Source organism: Papaver somniferum, chromosome 8 (assembly GCF_003573695.1).
Source record: "Papaver somniferum cultivar HN1 chromosome 8, ASM357369v1, whole genome shotgun sequence".
NCBI lineage: Eukaryota > Viridiplantae > Streptophyta > Magnoliopsida > Ranunculales > Papaveraceae > Papaver > Papaver somniferum.
In genome coordinates, this window is record NC_039365.1 from 133,538,048 (window position 1) to 133,553,642 (window position 15,595).

At 42.3% G+C, this 15,595-nt stretch overlaps 1 protein-coding gene across 1 annotated transcript in view; it reads left to right on the plus strand.

Moving 5' to 3' along the window:
• Positions 1–214: 214 nt before the first annotated feature.
• Positions 215–15,595, plus strand: part of LOC113306059 — a 50,695-nt gene continuing 35,314 nt past the window's right edge. Inside the window, exons 1-2 of the mRNA XM_026555044.1 lie at positions 215–537; positions 1,062–1,153. Of these exons, the coding sequence (XP_026410829.1) occupies positions 215–537; positions 1,062–1,153 (415 nt within the window). The remainder of the gene's footprint in view (positions 538–1,061; positions 1,154–15,595) is intronic.

A 15,595-nucleotide genomic window follows, 5' to 3' on the forward strand; every position in this document is an offset into this window, starting at 1 on the left:
TGGCGTGCCTAAGCACATCATTACTGATAACGGCACTCTCTTCGCCAACAAACAAGTACAAGAGTTACTCGAGTAATACGGAATTAAGCAAGTCTTCTCCACCCTTTACTATCCTCAAGGGAGTGGGAAAGCCGAGAGCACCAACAAGACTTTAATTCGGATTCTCAGCCGGATAGTAAAAGATAACCCTCGTACATGGCACGAGCAACTGCCTATGGCACTATGGGCATATCGGACGACACCTAGAATTTCTACTGGCATTTCTCCCTATTCGCTCGTCTATGGTGCAGATGCAATCCTCGCAGCAGAGTCGACTAGGATTGCGGCGGCAAGTGGAGTCCAATGGAATGAGGCTGAGGCATCGAATGCCAGAATAGCGGAGCTAGATACTCTAGTCTCCAAGATAACTAAGGCGGAAGAACATGCTCATACGTACGGGAACAGGGTCTCCAGAGCATATGATAAAGCCGTAAAACCTCGAATCTTTCAAGCAGGAGATCTGGTGTTGAAGACTTCCAAGCAAATTCAGCAAGACATGTCTGCACCAAAATTCTCTCCAAAATGGGAGGGACCTTATGTGGTCACCAAAGACCACAACAGTGGGTACTACAAGATTATCAAAGAAGATGAAGGCAAGTTGTGAGCGGTCATCAATGGAAAATGGTTCAAGGCATACTACGCCTGACCATTGCTCCACCTCTCGCTATTTCATAACACGGCCGTCCAGGCATTTCTTTTCCTTCCTCCCTCATGTCTGGGTTATCAAAATTTTATTTAGTCAAGACGTATTAATGAAAATTCCATTTCCTCTTTCCCAAACACCAGTACAATTCAAAAAAAAAAATCAGAACCCAAAGGAAAAATCATACATTCTCATGGCTGCATATTCAAAATAACAACTCAGAAAAGGCCATCCAACAAGTTGTAGTTTCTTGAAAGCATCATCTTCAGCCTATTTTGATACCTTTCAGTCCTACTCTTCAAATCCCGGATTGCCTGTTCCACCTTTTGAGATTCAGCAGTCAGAGCCTTCTCCTCTTCCAAAATGGTCTTTGTGGCAGGAACAACGTTGGCAAGGAGGTCGGCTCGATCAACTTTGACAATGTCAAGACGGGGCCGCAGCCAGCTGATGTTAAACTCCAGAGATTCGCAGGTAGATACCATATTCTTCCACTTTTCAATGGTTGATTCAGTGACGTCGTGAATGGATGTGCCTTCCATTTCGACAATCATGGGCAGAAGACAGTTCATTGTGGTGACTAACGCAGACGAGTAGTGCTGCACCACGTTCCTGGTTGCGATGAGACCGTATCTTCTACATATTTTCGTGTACAAAGCCACGAACTCCTTCTGCACTAAGAACCTACCTACACTTCGGTAGCTAGAAGATAAACACTTCATGTGGATATCGAACGACAAACCTGCATTGGGATATTCATAGCAGGAAATACCCAAATCAACATTTTCTAGGTTTGTAGCAGTTGGTGTACTCGAGTTTGAAGGAAGAGGTCTGGCCAGATCGTCATCATCAACCACAGTCACACAAGTTCCAACCGGGTACCTCTGCACAAAAGAAAATCTCTCTTCGTTACCTATTGATGGTGGCAAGCAAATATACATTCGTCAGTAAAAATCATACCGGTATGATCTTCTTGACTCGGATGATCCGGACGGGGGAGTTGTCACAAGACTCGGGAGTTTGCCCACTCTAAAAAAAAGTAACAACATTATGAGGAAAAGAAGAATTATCACTTCAAAATCAAGAGGTAATTATAGTCGTACTCTGGAAGCAAGCCGCTTGCGTTTGGCCGAGGAATTTGACTGGCTCGAGGATGATTCACTTCTGTTTGACATGATGAAGAAATATGAATTCAACAAGAAAAGTCTATATTCTAAACTGAGAGGGACAATCTAGTTTCACCTGCATATATATCGTTGCAACCCTAAGAAGAAACGGATGCTGAACAATCGCAACGGGCTTATCTGATAGACAAGGATCCAACTTCAACCGAGCAATGTTTCTTCGAAACCCTAATAAATACTGGGATAAAAGCGTCTACGTAGTCAAAGGAAGGATGTGTTTTACTAGCTTGGAGCTCTGACTTCAATACATCCTAAAGATATGAAGCATCCACTTTCCTGGTAATGTTTGCTTACTCTGGCTCGACCATTTTGCCGCTTGACTGCCACCATAATGCTTACCCCGCAACAATGCCACTGTTACGTGCTAAGCAGGTGACTTAATGTTGATGGTGGTTTTTAGTTCAGGGCTAAATTTATAAAACCTTGCATTTAATATGATGTCACTCTGCGAAGAAACGGAGCCATGTAAAAGTGATGAGTGTTCATCCTCGCCACTAACACATTTATTGAGCAACTCAATATCTCCCCATGAAATTTATCCAGAGTGGTGCATGTAGCAACAATCCCAGATATTCTGTAAATTTTGGCACCTTGCATGTATTATTCAATTAATATAAGTTTATTTGAATGCTTTATGTGCTATGTTCCCCGGCTGAACCCTTAATATTGATATGGCATGAAAATTTGTGTTCACTCACAGCAGAGTAGCACGAATTTCCAAGTATCAAGGCTAAGATCCTTGCATAAAGTATTCAATCGGAAAGCATACTGTTCTCTGGCAATGAACTTAAAGAACTCTGTGTCGACACATAGAATTCAATCAATTCTGTGATAATTCATAAGATTCAGATATTACCCTGACTAATTTGCAAAAATTAGGGTTTTGCGCCCTGCGCAGTATATTAGGCTTTGCCTATCGAAATTAAGCCTAGACGAACTAGGTAATTAATCCGCCATGGATTAATAGGTGCAAAATCCTACCCACAATCAGAAAATAAGGAATAAAGGAGCCGCAGAATATGAGCGGCAACAAAAGAAGGTGTGGCCATGCCACAGGCCAGCCGGCGCCACTTGCAAGTGGACACACCCCATGCTGCTCGAACCGGCCCCTATGCCCGCCACACGCACATGAGTTGTGGCTGGGACCATACTTGTCGGCCCTATTTCCCATTGACCAATCAGGTCGCTTTAAATCCGCCACACGCACACTAGAACTGTGGCCACACTCATTAAAAGAGGCAAGGTTGCGCTAGATGATCACAATACCAAATTGGCTTTCCAAAAGTCACGCCAATACGCTAATTGGCATGCCAAACATGCCCAACGTTCATACCAAATGTGTCATTCCGCTCCAACATGCTAGTAACATGCCGAACATGCCACTTTGTCACAGAAGCATGCCAAACGTGGCAACGTACCATAAATAGCGCGCCAACGTGCTAACCCACCTCTTTTTCATGGCCAAACGCCATAACATATTTCAATTAGGGTATTCCAAACACGGCTCTGCCTTGGCGGCATTGGTTGAAACCCTAATTTCCAGTTGCGGCCCAATTATGCCACTTTGGACCCACAACATGCCACGAGCCATGTGGGACCCGCCATACCCTAAAAATGGCGCCATTCTATAACCACTTGTGGCCATCCTTGTGCCTGTGGTTATTCCCATGTTATGGCTTTCCAAAATTCCTTTAATGTGGCCATGACGCCGATTGCATAAGACGCCACCGTGTCGCGGCCATGCCACACGCGCTAATTAGGGTTCCGATATGCCAAACCCTAATTTAGATAAAGTTGCCTCGCCAACTAAGTCAAGTAATTCTCCTAAGACCTTAAGTTTGATGTAAAAACATAGCCAATGTTACCAGAGCCATATTTGGGTTTAACACTAATATGCCAAAATAGCTGCCATAGCTACGCCAGACGCCGCTGGCATGCCGCTATATGCCACTACACCATTGGCATGTGCCAATGACGCCACTGTGCTACCATCAGGCGCCAACAGAATATGGCCATAATCAATGGCCACCCTTTCTCATGAGTTACGATCTCAGCCGTCCAAATTAGCCACAGAATTGACAGACCTGTGGCAAGTTTTGGGCGGCCAACCAAGACAAGCCAAATAACACCACATGCTACTCTCGTGTGGCAAGTCTCCTGACTTTGACTTGCCACATATAGCAATCTACTACACGTTTTCCACGAAAACACTCGAGACATCAAACATGTCACAAACAGGGGAATGCTCATCAGGGTATTGGTCTGGCGGTTTACAGCGTGCGGCGTGCAACACGCTCATTATAATAAAGTGTCAAAAAGCAGAGCAGTTAATGGCGGTAAGAAGTAGTGGGTGTAAACTAACCAGTTTCCTACATGGTGTGAACGTGGTCTCTGGCATTTACACATAATCCAACTTCTCCATTACTCAATCACTCCCACTTTCTACGAGATCAGGGTGCGTTCAATATGACTTGTATAAATAGGTTCTACCTATTTCCACAAAACAAAAAGTTTTGGAGGAGAACAACAGAGTATCCAGAAAAATACGAAAGAACTGATAGATTTCATTCTGCAAGCCAGTTCCAAATTATGATACAAGTCATAAAATAGCCACACCTTCAGAATTAACCATTCTGGTCTCAACACCTTCTTCGCTTCCCTACCTAAGAACAACCCTTCTCCTTCACTTTGTGACCGAAGCAAGATTGGAACGACCATTTCTTGGTTTAGGCCAGGATTGTACCGATTCATCTCTCGAATCTAAAGTACTCCCATGCAGCGCGTTTGTTTTAGGTTTAGATTTGTTTCTCATCCACACACTTAAATTTACCAAAACCAGCAGAAACAGTTTTTACTCATAAACACTTACATTCCGCTAGCCAGTTCCATATTCTGATACAAGTCATAAAATAGCCACACCTTCAGATTAACCATTCTGATCTCAACAACTTTTTTGGTTTCCCTCCCTAAGATCAACCTTTCTCTTTCACTTTGTGACCGAAGCAAGACTGGAACGACCATTTCTTGGTTTAGGCCAGAATTGTACAGATTGATCTCTCGAATCTAAAGTACTCTCGTGCAGCGCATTTATTTAGGGTTTAGATTCGTTTCTCGGCGGCACACCCAAATTTACCAACACCAGCAGAATCAGTTTTTACCCCAAAACACCAAGTAGTACGAAGGTTCCTATATGAATCTGAGTTTCAATCTATATTATCTGTTTGTCGTTCTTATGCGTGTGAATGACACTTTGGGTCTAAGAGGACCATACCTAAGGTACTTGTGAGTGGTTTTTATTGACCTACTATGTTTAGAGATGCATATATATTTTGCATAACTTGTGATAGATGCCAGAGAACATGCAATTTAGGTGCTCGAAAACAAATGTCACAAACTCCCTTACTCTTCATTGAAGTATCTGATGTTTAGAGAACGATTTTATGTAGACATTTTTTTTATTATTTTGATAAGTTTTTATACCCTACTTGTTGTCCATTAAGTCTCAAAATGGTTGGAATACTAATGATTCTAAAGTGTTCACATATTTTATTAAAGAAAATATTTTTACAAGGTTTGGAACTTCAAGATCCACAACCAGTGATGGAGGATCACACTTTCGAAACAAGTTCTTTCAAGGCTTGTTGAAAAAGTATGATGTCACACACATTTTTGGTAAGTATAAGTGCAACTGATTGGTCCATGTTTATGATTGGACATTCACGACAAACCTTAAATGATGTTGGTATAGCTTCATTGATTGTGGTTATCTGAATTACAATTTTTGATTGTATCAAGGATTGGTGTCTCTTCTTCATTTGCATAAGAACGTGTAATTTCTCTCTCACTCTCTTTTAGTAACCACTAAATTTATTTACCGTTGTTGATATGTATCAACGTTACTTGCCAACTGGACTAACAAAAAATTTCAATATCGTTGTTAGGATTATTTTGTGATGGAAGAGTATCTACTGCATTAACTGCCACCCTTCCTCATGAGATGCAATATCAGCCATCCAAGTTGGACACCGAACTGACAGAATTGTGGAAATTTTTAGGCGACCAGCCGCCTAAATCCAGTGGCCATGACTACGCCAGGCGCCACTCGCACCATCGTGCCACTGGCATGCATGAACTATGCCAGCCATGTCGCAGTACCACTGGCATGCACTAAAGGCGCCACTGTACCATTATCAGGCGCCAACAGAAGGTATCCATAATCAACGACTACCCTTACTCACGAGATGTAATCTCGGCCGTCCAAGTTCGCCACCGAACTGACAGGCCCGTGGCAAGTTTTAGGCGACCAGCCAAAACGAGCCTAATAGCATCACATGTTATTTTCCCGCGGTAAGTCCCTTGACTTTGACTTTCCATACGTAGCAATGTGCTACATGTTTTCCACAAAAACACTCGAGACATCAAACATGTCACAAACTGGGGGATACTCATCAGGGTATTGGTCTGGCGGTTTACAACATGCGGAGTGCAATACGCCCGTTACAAGAAAGTGTCATGAAGCAGGGCGGTTAGTAACGGCAAGAAGTAATGGTGTAAACGGATCCACTTCCTTCATCATGGAAGCATAAATTCTGACGTTACACGTTACTCCATTCTTCCACCACTCAATCCTTTCCACTTCCTACGAGACCAGGGAACGTTTTATTACGACTTGTATAAATAGGTTTCACTTATTTCCCCCAAATAACAAGTTTTGGGTCGGAGAACAACACGGTATCCAAAAATCACCTAATAGCTTTCCATTCTGCTAGCCAGTTCTACTTTCTGATACAAGTCATAAACAACCACACCTTCAGAATCAACGATTCTGATCTCAACACTTTCTTCGCTTCCCTCCCTAAGACCAACCCTTCTCCTTCACTTTGTGACCGAAGCAAGCCTGGAATGGCCATTTCTTGGTTTAGGCCAGGATTGTACAAATTGATCTCTTGAATAAAAAGTACTCCCCTGCAGTACATTTTTTAGGGTCTAGACTCGTTTCTCATCCACACACACAAAATCACCAAAACCGGCAGAAGCAGTTTTCACCCACAAACAATGTGATTCTTTTTACTTAAATGAATTATTATTAAATTAAATATTTTTAATGAAAACACATATCCCCCTTTTTTGAAAAGTGACGAATCCCCGTGTCAGTAACCTTGCTTCATAAGTTCAGAGCTGGTTCTGATTGGAGATAAATCTTCTCGGCTTCATTAGAGAGAGCAAAATAGTGTTATGAAATATCAAGACTTGTTCAAACTTTTTAGCAATGCTTGCTTTCAGTATTCATAGGGATTTATTGTTTTCATTAGATAAATTAACAAAGGAAATTAGAGTCTTGAGTGTCAAAATATTCTCTACCGAGTCTCTCTTAAGTGGAGCTACGTCACTGTATTTTGAAAAACTGAGAAGGAATTCATTTTCTATCTTCGGCTTTGTAACTACATCTTCTAGTTGTAAGATCGTAAATTATCAAAATAAACTGGTCCAATGACCGATTTATAGTAGTTGAACTCACATTGGTCTTGTAAGACTGGAGAATGTAGGGAGTCTTGTCCTTGATTGTAGAGATATTGAGACTCATATACTCCCACTTCCATCATTCATAACGTTCACACGATTTAGTTTTTTATCCACTGTGAATGTACCATCATATTGCACATGTTGTGGACCGGCAGGCCAAAACCGTAATGACTATCCCTCAATATAACTTAATTGATTCTTACACAAGAGTGTTGTTATAGTCAAGTTGACTGAATTAAATAAAGGACTCCTTGGTAGGGTTGCACATGGTACAAGTAGGTATGGTTATCGAGTCAACCAGAACTAGAACCGGAAACACTCGGTTATTATGTTTAGAAAATCGGTGCTAACCATTGGTTCGGTTTGGTTATGAACCGAGTCAGTTTGGTTTAGAACCTTCTTGTTATGGTAAACCGATATTTCTGTCAACTTCACAAAACTGATAGAAAAATTTACTAAAATCTTGATACATTTTTCAGTTCCACAAAACTGACATATTGTTTTACTAAATTAAGGTCAATCCCAAAAAACCGACAATACAAAATGTGTCAAACTGATTATTTTTTCAATGTCAACCACATCGAAAATCCAACGGACACTAAGATAAACCAATAATGCAAGCATAAAATATAAATACTTTGGTTACCCCTTTACCAATAACTAAAACAAAAAATCTAGCAGATTTAGTAAAGGTTGATGTTCTTGGCGGCATGAGAATGACTTTAGGGTTACAAGTGGCATCCAAAGACTGCATACAAATTAAAAATAAAAAATCATATGGTAGAACGTTATATATATATATATATATACTATGACAACATATGTACCATGTCACTGTAATATTTAAGACTACTAAATCACCCAAGTGCATAGCATTTTTGAAAACAACGCGAATAAATTGTTCCTAAATCACCCAGCACATTTAGAGTTTAAGCCATTCATAATGCGAATAAATTGTTCATAAGAAACTTAAGTTCATCCTTTAGTTAGTTATGGTAAATAACCCTTAACCTAGTAAAAGGCAAAATTAATTGATGTTCATCTTTTGATATTGAACAATTGTAAAAAGTAAGTGAGAGAGGTAAGGTGAGAGAACGTCCGACAATTATGGGAAGAAAAATTTCGAGATCTGTCAAATTGTTAATGGTGTTCTTTCTCAGAACTCTCTTGCTAATTCGCACAGATCTCTTAGGAAAAATTCTAGTTTGGAAGGAAACTCTGAGTTTTTAGCGAATAGGGTTAGGGTTAACCGAGTGCAGCGGATCTCAGCAGGGCAGGGGAGCAGTGATCAAGAGGTCAGGGTTAGGCATGTTTTTTTTTGGATGACAAGGTGCAGATAAGGTCTTGGGTGGATGCAGTTCTTGGGTATTCTTTTTCTTCGACAACAGATTCAGAATCCAATTGGGAACATGTTTCGAGATCTAAAAGTATTAAGCCTGTTTCAATAAGGATCGACTGTGATTATAAATCCTTTGATATAACTAACGAAGGATATCGTCCAAGAAGTGGTATTCTTATTAAGGAGATCACTAGGAACTCGAAGAATGATTCAAGTTTATATCTTTCGAAAACAAGAGCTCTATGGCATTTTACACTAATGAAAAAGGAATCAGGGAAAAGGTTTTACGGTGGTTGGTATCGGAAAATATGCTTGCATATTTTTATTATCCTCTAATTTATTTCAATTATTTTATTATCCTTCCATGATTCCGATACCAATCAGGGAAAAGGTTTTACGGTGGTTGGTATCGGAAAATATGCTTGCATATTTTGTGGAACTGAAAAATGTATCAAGATTTTAGTAAATTTTTTTATCAGTTTTGTGAAATTGACAGAAATATCGGTTTACCATAACAAGAAGGTTCTAAACCAAACTGACTCGGTTCATAACCAAACCGAACCAATGGTTAGCACCGATTTTCTAAACATAATAACCGAGTGTTTCCGGTTCTAGTTCTGGTTGACTCGATAACCAGACCTACTTGTACCATGCGCAACCCTACCAAGGAGTCCTTAATTTAATTCAGTCAACTTGACTATAACAACACTCTTGTGTAAGAATCAAATAAGTTATATTGAGGGATAGTCATTACGGTTTTGGCCTGGCGGTCCACACCATGTGCAATGTGATGGTACATTCACAGTGGATAAAAAATTGAATCGTGTGAACGTTATGAATGATGGAAGTGGGAGTATATGAGTCTCAGTATCTCTACAATCAAGGACAAGACTCCCTACATTCTCCAGTCTTACAAGACCAATGTGAGTTCAACTACTATATATCGGTCATTGGACCAGTTTATTTTGATAATTTACGATCTTATCAACTAGAAGATGTAGTAACAAAGCTGAAGATAGAAAATGAATTCCTTCTCAGTTTTTCAAAATACAGTAACGTAGCTCCACTTAAGAGAGACTCGGTAGAGAATATTTTGACACTCAAGACTCTAATTTCCTTTGTTAATTTATCTAATGAAAACAATAAATCCCTATGAATACTGAAATCAAGCATTGCTAAAAAGTTTGAACAAGTCTTGATATTTCATAACACTATTTTGCTCTCTCTAATGAAGCCGAGAAGATTTATCTCCAATCAGAACCAGCTCTGAACTTATGAAGCAAGGTTACTGACACGGGGATTCGTCACTTTTCAAAAAAGGGGGATATGTGTTTTCATTAAAAATATTTAATTTAATAATAATTCATTTTAGTAAAAAGAATCACATTGTTTGTGGGTGAAAACTTCTTCTGCCGGTTTTGGTGATTTTGTGTGTGTGGATGAGAAACGAGTCTAGACCCTAAAAAATGTACTGCAGGGGAGTATTTTTTATTCAAGAGATCAATTTGTACAATCCTGGCCTAAACCAAGAAATGGCCATTCCAGGCTTTCTTCGGTCACAAAGTGAAGGAGAAGGGTTGGTCTTAAGGAGGGAAGCGAAGAAAGTGTTGAGATCAGAATCGTTGATTCTGAAGGTGTGGTTGTTTATGACTTGTATCAGAAAGTAGAACTGGCTAGCAGAATGGAAAGCTATTAGGTAATTTTTGGATACCGTGTTGTTCTTCGACCCAAAACTTGTTATCTGGTGGAAATAAGTGAAACCTATTTATACAAGTCGTAATAAAACGTTCCCTGGTCTCGTAGGAAGTGGAAAGGATTGAGTGGTGGAAGAGTGGAGTAACGTGTAACGTCAGAATTTATGCTTCCATGATGAAGGAAGTGGATCCGTTTACACCATTACTTCTTTCCGTTACTAACCGCCCTGCTTCATGACACTTTCTTGTAACGGGCGTATTGCACTCCGCATGTTGTAAACCGCCAGACCAATACCCTGATGAGTATCCCCCAGTTTGTGACATGTTTGATGTCTCGAGTGTTTTTGTGGAAAACATGTAGCACATTGCTACGTCTGGAAAGTCAAAGTCAAGGGACTTACCGCGGGAAAATAACATGTGATGCTATTAGGCTCGTTTTGGCTAGTTGCCTAAAACTTGCCACGGGCCTGTCAGTTCGGTGGCGAACCTGGACGGCCGAGATTACATCTCGTGAGTAAGGGTAGTCGTTGATTATGGATACCTTCTGTTGGCGCCTGATAATGGTACAGTGGCGCCTTTAGTGCATGCCAGTGGTACTGCGACATGGCTGGCATAGTTCATGCATGCCAGTGGCACGGTGGTGCGAGTGGCGCCTGACGTAGTCATGGCCACTGGATTTAGGAGGCTGGTCTCCTAAAAATTGCCACAAGTCTGTCAGTTCGGTGGCGAACTTGGATGGCTGATATTGCATCTCATGAGGAAGGGTAGCTGTTGATTATGGCTACCTTCTGTTGGCGCCTGATAAAGGCATAGTGGCGCCTTTGGCGCATGCCAGTGGCACTGCGACATGGATGAATTAGTTCACGCATGCCGGTGGCACGGTAGAATGGCTGGCATAGTTTGTGCATGCCAGCGGCATTATGGTGTAAGTGGCGCCTGGCGTAGTCGTGGCCACTAAATTTTTGGCACGTTGGTGTTAGACTTGAATGTGGTGTGGCAACATCAGTTTCAGTGGCCACATCGATCCAATGTTCTGTGGAACATTGTTTGGCTCGGTTGGCGTAGCAACTTTGCCTAAATTAGGGTTTCGCATGCCAAAATCCTAATTAGCGCATATGGCATGCGGCACGCAGCATGTGGCCGTGGCACAGCGGTGTTTCATGTAAATGGTGCCAGAGCCATGCCAAAAGAACCATAGTCAGGCCTTTATGTGAAAATGGCCAAATGAGTCAATATTTCCACGAGTGGCATGTTGTGATGCCTTTATTGAAGTTTCCACGGCCCGTGGCATGTTGTGGGCCCGAAGTGGCGTAGTTTGTGCCACGAGTAGAAATTAGGGTTTCATCCACCGCCACTAAAGCATGGTCGTGCTTCTGGTTATGACATCCAAATTGAAGTTTGTTGCGGTGTTGGTCACAAACAGAAAGTGGGTTGGCACGTAGGTGCGCTATTTATGGGGCGTTGGCACGTTTGGCGTGTTTTGGCATGCCGCTTTGGCATGTGCGCTCGGCATGCTCGTTTGGCATGTTGGCGCGGTTTTGGGAAGCAAATTTGGATTGGCGACCACTTGACGCAATTTCCACCTCTTTGACGCAATTTCCACTTGATTGGTCAATAAAAGTAGGGTTCCGGCCAAGTATGGGTGTGGCTACCATTTTGGCGCCCGTGGTGGGTTTAATGCGACCTGATTGGTCGATGGGGAATAGGGACGGCAAGTATGGGCCCAGCCACAACTCATGGGAGTGTGGCAGGTTTAATGCGACCTGATTGGTCGATAAAGGAGTAAGGGTCGGTTGGGTAGCATGGGGGCGTGGCCAAGTGGCGCCGGCTAGCCTATGGCATGGCCACGCTTCCCTCGTTGTTGCTCCTACTCCACGGCTATGTTTATTCTTTGCTTTATGACTGATTATTGGAGGTCTGCGCTACTCTGTTGCGAGTGAACACAAATCAGTCATGCCATACCAATATTAAGGATTCTGCCAGGGAAAATAAGCACAAGAAAAGTACTCAGCAGGCTCCGACATTTTTGATTAATGCAGCTAGGAGCTTATACACTCATTAGGCTCTATACTAGTAGACAATTCATCTAGGAGCTTGAGTTTCAATATAATATGAAAATAGACATAAGTACTCATCATATTTTGATATATTCTCAAAATTCCCTGCGGAATATAGATATATCAATGTCTACTACATCTGATGCCGGGTCAGGTAGATATATTTTTACAAATTTAGACCTGAACTAAAAACCACCATCAACATTAAGTCCCCTGCTTAGCTCGTAACAGTGGCATTGTTGCGGGGTAAGCATAAGATGGTGACAGACAAGGATAAAAATTAAAAGGGCAAGTCATGAGGAGATTTCCAGGAAGAATTTGTCTAACCTTTGGCAGGAGGCAGAAGGAATTCGTGGTCCTTGCATTGGCGTCTTGACGTACTTCCGGCTTTGCCATAGGGTGCTGGCATTGGTGATGCCGGTCCGGATGCGAAATGCTAATGTTGGCGCTACAACCTTTGCTACAGAATGATGATGATGACTGGCTTGACCATGGAACGAGCGGAGATGGCGCTTGGCTCTAGTCCGTGGAGTGGTGGAAATGGCTTCAGTCCGTGGAATGGTGGAAACGGCTTCAGTCCATGAATGGTAGAAACGGCTTCGTTTTCTTGACCACGGGACGGGTAGAGATAGCGTTGAAACTTTGGCTCGACCGTGGAGATAGAGGATGGAGATGGTGTTGATGGCTCCTGGTTCGTGGAACGGTGGAAATGGCACTTGGCTTCAGCCCGTGGGATGGTGAAAACGACACCTGGCTTCAGTCCGTGGAACGGTGGATGGCGTTGCAACTTCGGCCACAGAGCGGTGATGATGGTGCTGCAACTTCGACCACGGAGCGTTGATGGTGCTGCAACTTCGACCACGAACTGTTGATGTTGGCGCTCGGAGCGTTGGCGCTGGCTTGACCATGGAGTGATGGTGGCATGGAGCGTTGGCGCTGTCCTGACCACGGAGTGTTGCATATTGAGCGGCTGGTGTTCCTCGTGCTGGCGCGCTGCTGGTTCGTCCATGGAGCGGAGATATTGGCACACGGCTTGTTCTGCTATATATCATGAGTGTAATATGCCTAGTCATCTTTTCCCGTTCATGGAGTAAGGGGGAATCCTACTTCTCTTCAAACTATAGAAACTTCGTTCGTATGAAAGTGGGTATCGACCATCTTCTGTTTTTGTTGCTCGTCCGGCTCCGTGCTTTTGTCTACAGCGTCCGGCTCCACTTCGTCATTTTTAGCGGTGGTAGAGCGAGCATTAACAACAACAAAGCAATCTCCGGTAGTTGTAATCAGCAATAAGGAGAGCCAGGAGAACTCAAGGTAGGTGCTCTTTTCTATTTTACGCATGTAGCCACTTAACAGTACCATCGATCTTCTCCAGAATTTGTAATAAGGTTCTGACTCCAGAACAATGAGTATCTGACCTCTCCAGTAGATTTTAAAATTTACCAAACTCCATTACACTCTTGGATGGATGGATGAAATATATGCTCGGCCATGATCATGTCAGGGATAATTTTGGAGATTGTGGTTGCGTTGTTGGTCCATCCTTGACTTTAGGTTATCTGGTGCATGGACTTTCTGATTACGATGATGATATGCTGTGGATGCTTGCATGGTCGAAATATTCTGGAGCCATTGGGTGAAGTAGACGAGATGAGAGCGTTCCATTGCCGATGTGTTGCTATCAAGTCTTCAAGGTCTTCGTCCCAAGCGACATCCTTTGAACCATCTTCTGAATCTTGAAATGTTATATGGAATGGGATGCGGTGAGCAGTCCCCAGTTATACTTCTATTAGATCCAATGGCGTGGCCGGATATGTGAATGTATCTATGTGGCGTGCTTTTGGAGTCTTTGATGCAGTGTACGGCTTCATGTTGAGGAATTCCTGCGGCTCGTAAAACTTCGACAGTGATGATGTTGAAATCAGAAATAACATGGTTGAGGGGAGTGAAAGCATCCCATGTTAGTAGTCCCCATGTATAATTATCCTAAGCCTATTTTCTCGTGGAAGATGTATTTCTACTGCATTCACTGGTAAGGTGGTGACAGCGTTCAAAACTCTAAACCTGAAGGAGGCTTCAGTCCCCAACTGTAGCCTTTAATTGCATCGCCTTGAATCCACACTTATGGGATTTGATACAAGCTTATTGTACTCTTCTGGATGTGATGCTGGGATTCTTGGAATCATCTCATGGACTAAAAATTCTGGATAACGAAGAGGTAGCAGTGAAAGAGTTATGTCTTTAATCGTGGCTCCCTCTGTCTCTTCAAGAAAAATGTTTCAGCCGCGTCTCTAGAGTTATCTCATGAATGCTTGATTGTTGTCAGGGTTGGACCGCGATGAGCAGTCCCCAATCGTACTTCTCTTTGGTTGCTGAAGTTGTTTCTTCTGAGTAGGCTTGGGATCCGCCGTGGGCCTCGTAAAGTGTTGCACACGCCTTCTGGGCAGAGAGGTGATGATATCCTTACGCTACATCTTTTAAGAGTAGATGACCTCGTCGTGTCTATGACTTTTGGGTTGATCGTGTCTCCTGAGCTTTGTAGTGGTTATTGTTATGGTAAACCTCTGGCTGGTATCTGATGAGTGCCAAATAATGTATATATTTATCCCTTTTTGTTGGCATTTTAACTCATCTTTTATGCATTAATTCTACATTTTATCCCATATTCTGTATTTTCATTGTTTTCAAGAATAAATATTTTTATTAATTAATTTTGCATTTTTAGGTAATAAATAAAGTTCGGATGAGTCGCGGAGCGAAAAGAGCGGAAAAGTAGTGAAAAGCCGGGAGAAATCACGCAAGGAAGCCGCAAAGAATGGAGCGCACGTCCAAAAAGCTGGAAATGGGCTCAAGAAGAAGAAAGTTGTTCTTAAAGAAGAAGTGGGCTCAAGGTTTTCCAAGCCCAAACTCATTTCCCAAACCCATATTCTATACCCAAAAGCCTAAAACCCAAATCCATACCCGCTTGCGTCTTCAGCCGTCAGATCAGTTCTCAGAAGCATCCGACGGTCGCTCCCTTGCTGTGCATCGAAGTTTGATATCTCCGCCTAACACTACAACACCTAACTCCATCTGGCGTCGTTGATTTTGTTGTATTATATAATCCAGCGGTCGCTACAGGA